At 48.8% G+C, this 6807-nt stretch overlaps 1 protein-coding gene across 1 annotated transcript in view; it reads left to right on the top strand.

The window, feature by feature from the left end:
• The window catches only part of PDE10A (phosphodiesterase 10A), a 323659-nt gene extending 317652 nt beyond the window's left edge, over positions 1–6007 (top strand). Inside the window, exons 19-22 of the mRNA XM_006882827.1 lie at positions 599–710; positions 2154–2234; positions 4615–4703; positions 5878–6007. Of these exons, the coding sequence (XP_006882889.1) occupies positions 599–710; positions 2154–2234; positions 4615–4703; positions 5878–6007 (412 nt within the window). The remainder of the gene's footprint in view (positions 1–598; positions 711–2153; positions 2235–4614; positions 4704–5877) is intronic.
• Positions 6008–6807: the final 800 nt, after the last annotated feature.

The raw sequence follows: 6807 nt of genomic DNA, 5'->3' as shown, positions 1-6807 counted from the left end.
ATAATTATGTATACACTGAGTAATAATGTACTTTCTATTTTCAATTTCTGTGTAACTGGGCTTACCTGATAAAACAATTAATACAGTGATTGTTGAGTAATTTGAAGTCAGGAAATGAGTATGTTCCCTGTAAACCCCAGTGTACTCAGCAGACTGTGTGGGGAGCACCTTCCCGGACTCGGACCGTGTTAAGGAACGTGGGTCTCGAGCACCGGCAGGATTAACGGAACGAGTAGAAGTAGGAGTGACTCCGAGTTTCCAGCTCCGGGTTCCCCTGGCGGCCTCTGAGCTGTGATGCTCTTTCTCCCCCTTCATCGGATAACGCCGTCACCTCTGAGCTGTCGCTGACTCAACAGTGACTCTCTACCCGATATCTGTGGCTGTGAATCCTGGAAGGAGGCTGCTGTGTCCTTCTCCCAGGGGCAGCTGGTGGGTTCCCACTGCCGACCTGTCCGTTAGCAGCTGGTGTTCCTCAGCCCTCAGAACTCCTTTCAGAAAGTGACCGAGACTTTCATTGTCACTGCAAACAGGGAAGGCTTGTGAGTTCACAGGCCAAGTGCGGCTGGCGAGCTGACGCTTCTCTGTGCTTGTCTTCTAGAGACCGGGTCATTGGCTTGATGATGACTGCCTGTGATCTTTGTTCTGTGACGAAACTCTGGTCAGTGACAAAACTGACGGCAAATGACATATATGCAGAGTTCTGGGCAGAGGTATGTCCTTGATTTGTACACAAATGCATATGATAACAAGATCTAATTTATCAGCAGTGTCACTTATTAGCAATACTTAGAAACATTAGTTGTTCATGTTGCTAGTTCTTTTAAAAAGACAAGGTTTATGTGAACCAGAACTTAGCATTTATGCAGATAAAAGTAAGAAAAAAGCACCTTGGAATATGTGTGTAAGTTTTCTGATTCCATCTGACAGAGTCTGAGAAGTTATTTTCTCGACAGTTTCACAGCTGTTTCCCTCACATGACAACAGATGTTTTTGGCTGTTTCACAAGCTTTCCTGCTTGTGATCTTCAATAGAGGCCCTGGACCAAGGACTTGGCAGGATGCTGCATGCACTGGGCTGTCGATGCTTCCCGTTAAGAATTCCGAATAGCAGTTACTATTTTATCAAACACGGAGATGTGGAGAGTGATCAAACTGTAGGTGATGAGTTTTCTAGAAGATAAGGAGTATTACATACTCAGGAGGCTCCTGACATGTGAAGCCAACGCACAGACTACGTGGTTGAAACTTTTCCTCAGCTTAATTATCAAAATTACCTGTAATGGACTTTTTATTATTCTACAGCTTGCACTCTGAGTTGTCTTTAAGTAAGTGGAATATAAACCTCTCAGTGTACTGTTTGAATGAACCTGCCTTTGCCTGAAGCCCTATATAGTCAAGAACACATTTCTAAATGTACAGACAAAGCAGTGTATCTATAAATGGTCCAGGTTTCTGATTTGGTTTGAAGAAATGAAAGTAAATTTGGAGGGCAAGTAGTTTGATAGTTGCTGATGCAACCACGTCTCAATCAGAGAAGGATAACCATAAAAAAAGCAACGCATCACTGGACAGCAAGTCCAGTAGAACTAGTGTGTAAGGTGAAGTTGTTCCATCGGCGCAAAGCCGGGGATTTGGATTACCTGAGCACGTTGACCTTGACCTCGCCTGCAGCTGTTTCTGTTGGATCCTTTACACACGGTCTCGTTAGCTCCTGCTGCCTTCTGTCCCCTTCATGTGCTGCGTACCTCCCCTCTGAAGCACAGACTCATTTGCGGGGTCACCTGTGGACGTGCACCTTGGAGCTGCAGGACTTGACTCTAGTATCATGATTGCTTTGGCTCGTGTGTGTAAATAGGTGTGGCTCCCTGGAATGCCTTCTACTGTCACATAGAAAATGGGTCAGAAGCCTGTGTGTTGTTTTGAAAAGAATTACATTAACTTTAATACTTTGAGGATTATATATCTGTTCTAAAATATGCGGGAAAATATAACAAATCTGTAAAGTGAATTTCACTTCTTATTCAGTACACTAAAGTTTCATAATGAGCCAGTATTTTGATAGGCCTGAAGTTCAAGGGTCTCGTTCAAGGGAGGAGATGTTCAAATGTTAAGACTGAATTGAGACACCTATGATTTCTTTTTCTTTTGTTTTAGGGTGATGAGATGAAGAAATTGGGAATACAGCCCATCCCCATGATGGACAGAGACAAAAGAGATGAAGTCCCACAAGGCCAAGTATGGATTAGTGTGTTTCAAATGCGGTATCTTAAGGTGGTCATAGAGCTCTATCAAAGCCTGCGCAGCCTTGCATCCAAGGACGGGCCATAGACATGTGCAATTTCTATGTGACCTGAGATAGTGCTTTATTCTTGATTCGCTCTCTGTCACGTGGTCATCTGCATGCAAAGGCACACTTAGGTGTCTTCTTTGCGTTGAAGGGAGATAGACTTGGAGGAATCTAGTACTTCTGTTCTGCCGGGAGACCAAGCCGTACTGGCTGAGTCTGTTCTCTATCTTTGGGAAGAATTTTTCCCTTTTCATTTTATACCAAGAAATCAAAACAGGATGAGTAACAGCACCCCTGTAGGAGTTGAACTGCCCGGCAGCCTGGGGTCCCCAAGGCTGTGACTCTTTGCAGAAGAAGACCACCGCGTCCTTCTCCAGTAGAGAAGCCTGGGTTCTCACACACCACCTTACAGCTAGCGGTCACGTGTATTAACCGCCGTGCTTTTGATTTTAATAAGAAGCTGCCAAGTGCTTGTTCCTGGTTACCACTGAGTGCATGTGCACTCACAGCTTCCCCGGCACAAGAGAGAGCTTGGAATTTTCTAAGCTGGAATATTTTTAAAAAATATTCTCATTTAATAATATCTTTAAAGTATAGTTCATATGTTGTTGTTATGTGCTATCGAGTCATATCATAGGCATAGCACAGGTTGTTGAGGAGTCTTCCTCCAATTCTGATGCCACATTCCTCATAAAGTCCTGCCTCCCGACCGTCTGTTCTGCGTAAAGATAATAAAGGTGTGGAGACAGGACGCATCCCTGATGCACTCCCTTTCTGATTTTGAACCATGTGGTGTTTTCCTGCTCTGTTCTGAGGACTGCTTGCTGGTCTAAGTATAGGTTTTGCATGAACACAGTCATGTGTTCTGGGATTCCCATTCTTCTCAAGGTCAGCCATAATTTCTTGTGATCGGCACAATTGCCTTTGCATAGTCAATTAAGCACAGATAGACATTCCTCTGGTACTCTTTGCTTTCAACCAAGATCCATTTGACATTGGCAGTAATATCTCTAATGCCACGGCCTCTTCTAAACCCAGCTTGCATTTCTGGTAGTGCTCTGTCAGTGTGCTGTTCCAGTTTTTGGATAATCTTCAGCAGGTTTCTGCTTGCATGTGATATTAGTGACACTGTGTAATTTCCACGCTCTGTCGGGTCACCCTTTTTTTGCAATGACTATAAATATGAGTCTCTTCCAGTCAGTAGCCAAGTTGTTATTCTCCAAATTTCTTGTTGGCACATCCTGGTGAGCACGTCCAGGGCAGCATCTGTTTGTTGAAATATGTCAGTTGGTGTCCCATCAATTCCTGGAGCCTTGGTTTTATTTGGCAAGTCCTTCAGAGCAGCTTGGATTTCCCCCTTCATCACCATTGCCTCTTTTTCATGTGTTTCGTGGAATTCTTCTGTGTTAGCCAATTCTTGGGACAGTGGCTCAGTATCTTCCTTATATCTTCTTTTAATGCTTCCTGGATCGTTCGGTGTTCTGCCCACAGCATCCTTAAGTATCACAAGTTGGGGCTTGAATTTGTTCTTGAGTTCCTTCAGCCTAAGAAATGCCAAGCAAGCCAGCTCAGCCCTTTTGATTTTCCAACTTCAGCTCTTGCATCTTTCATTATAATACTTGGCTTTTCCTTCCCAAGATGCCCTTTGAAATCTTCTGTTCAGCCCCTTAACATCGAGACCCAGAAATGGAGAGAAGTACAGTAAAGCACATTATTAGCTATATCATAGTTCCTAAATCGGTCTGGGGAGGAAAATGAAAGTGTCAGCCGGCCCACCAGGAGCAAACCTTGCCGTGGGAACTCGGGAGAGAGGGACGTGTGGAGAACAACGAGCTGCTTGTGAAAGCTTCCACTGCCATGGCGTGATGCCCACTCGCAGAGGGTTTCCTCTGGGTCCAGTGCTGTAAATCTTGGAGAGAGAAGCCTGCCGTTGGCAGATGGTAGAGCAGGCTGCCAGCCGACACACAAACAGGAAAACCTTGAGGTCCAGTCGTCGAGTAGGAAGGACAACGATGAGAGCCGCCCTTCAGCTTTTTAAAGTCAGTGTTAACATTTCATGTTGGACTTGAGGTATTGGTTTCAGTGGCGGGACTTTCTTTACTGGGCTGAGGTTGTTGGGGTCCATTATAAGGGTATAGTTCAGGGCACATGCTCTGCCGTTCGTGGACCCCAGGTCCCAGGCTCGTCTAGGGCAGGGCGTTCTGTGTCACTGCTGCTTCCTGTGGTTGGAGGCCTCAGAGTAGTCAGGTGAGCAGGGCGGGCGCCCCGGGATTGCTGACCTGTGCTCTGCTTTCTCCCCACCGCGCCCCGCGTCCCTTGTGGAGCCAGATTGGATTCTACAATGCAGTGGCCATCCCCTGCTACACGACCCTGTGCCAGATCCTCCCGCCCACAGAGCCGCTCCTCAACGCCTGCAGGTGGGTAGAGCCGCCCTCCTCTGTGCCCTTCAGAACAGACAATGGCAGACCGCCAGTGCCCTCCCCAGATGCCCCCCCCTCCAGCACCTGCTGTTGAGGGAGCACCTTAGTCTAAGACCTGCGCCTCCCAGAGTCCAGGTGTGCAGGGTCCCTGCTTCCCCCAGAGGGGCTGGAAGGGCCGGGTCCCTGTCCCGCACTGTTGATCAGAAGGTGGTGGGTCTGCTGAGAGGGGCTCCTTCTGAGAGAACGCGGGTGCCTCACCTCTTACAACAGGGGGCAGGTGTGCAGTGCAAAGGGGCCTTGACTTTCTTCTGAAAAGAAGCTGAGGCTTCAACCCCCATTTTCTAGTCTCAATTCGGCTTGCTTGTCTCCTGTCTGTTCCTTTTTTTATTTTTTAACGATTGACCTAAGCTAGAAGGTTGGATTTTTTTTTTCAGCTTTAATTTTAAGAAAAACTTTCTCTAGGGGAGCTGAAAGGGTAGTGAGTGACCGAGGGTGACTTCTTCCTCAGCAGTGTCGTTGCAGGGACTGGGTGTCAGCCCACGAGGAGTTGGGGCGAAGGGCATTAGTAGAGGGGGAGGGGCCTCGTAAATGTGGATGTGATCTGTGTCAGTTTATCAAAATAGTAAAATAAGTATTTCATTAGGAAAAATTGAATTTACATAGGGTCGCTATGAGTCTCAGGCAACTCGAGGGCACATAACAACAACAACAAGTGCAAAGCCTTAATTGTTAAGCTTTCCACCTCTTGAAATGAAAGGAAGGCATTGTGGGCTCCGGGACCATGATGGGTCCCATGGGCTTATGACCCAGGGGCTGGGCCATCCGGGACCATGATGGGTCCCATGGGCTTATGACCCAGGGGCTGGGCCATCCGGGATCATGATGGGTCCCATGGGCTTATGACCCAGGGGCTGGGCCATATGGAACCAGGGTGGATTACCCAGGGGCTCCTCCGGGGACCAGCGTGGATTCCACGGGCTTGTCACCCAGAGGCCCGGCCACTTTTGTCCTCATGGGGGATGTGCTGGGACTCTTTCTGTAGAACCAGCTTGTAAATGGGAGAGCGGCTCTTAAACGAGCTTAGAAACACCAGCAAGTCCAGAGTGCGTTTCTGACCTTTTGCCCCGAAGTGTTCTTGGAAGCTCACCTGCTTGGCATCTTCCCTCCTCAGAAACAACCTCAGTCAGTGGGAGAAGGTGATCCGTGGAGAGGAGACGGCCTCCTGGTTCATGTCCCAGCCCACAGCGCCCCTGACCCCGACGGCCCCGGACAAACGTCCCCAGGAAGCTGGCAGCCTCTGATGACAGGTGGAGGCTAGGGCCGAGCGCGCTCACCCACCAGTCCTCATCATGCTTCTTTTACGTGTTTTCATTTCATTTCTGTGGGGAGAAAAGCCTGCACCTGGGAATGGGGCGCACTCCTGTGTGTGACCCCAGCTCGTGTCTCACCTGGACGGCGTGGCCCCTCCTCTGCAGTGTGCACTCTATCAGAGACACTGGACACCGAGGGCCCAGAACTGCCCATCCACGTGGGCCCGAGGACTGGCCCTCCGCAGGGCTGGCAAGCTGAGGCCATCGGGGAAGTGGACAGCACTTGCTCAGAGCAGGTCATCTTGCGTTGAATCTCCCTGCCGAGGGCTGAGCTGGTACTATTACAGTATTAGACTCTGGCTTTCACACAGTGTGGCTTTGTTCTTGTTGGTCACAAATAGGAACGTCTGCATGCTGCTGTGTGGATGTCCGAGCGCGCCCCACTTGTCATTCACTGGGACAGTGTCCAGGACGCGGTCAGCTGTCACTGTGCTGAGCTGAGAGGAGCTTTTGTCTGCAGTTGGTGTGGGAGCCAAGTCTGTGTCTTGTTTCATGAAGCAGGAGTGAGGTGGGTAGGGGCTCGAGGCCTGTCCTCTGAGTTTCTGTGAAGGGTTGTAGCAGTCAGCCTGGCACCAGAAGGCTGGCTTTGCACCCCAAAGCTCATGAACATCCCAGCACATCCCAGCACTGAGGACCAGTTCTAAGATAGAACAAAGAAGGCACTGCCCCAGGTGTGTCATTTCCCTGTTCTGAGGTGTCATAGAGCCCACGACGACTCCTGGCGACCCTGT

This window comes from Elephantulus edwardii, unplaced genomic scaffold (genome assembly GCF_000299155.1).
Source record: "Elephantulus edwardii isolate Elephantulus edwardi_28Jun2011 unplaced genomic scaffold, EleEdw1.0 scaffold00024, whole genome shotgun sequence".
Lineage (NCBI taxonomy): Eukaryota > Metazoa > Chordata > Mammalia > Macroscelidea > Macroscelididae > Elephantulus > Elephantulus edwardii.
Note: the sequence above shows the minus strand (reverse complement) of the source record. Positions and strands in the feature narration are given on the sequence as shown.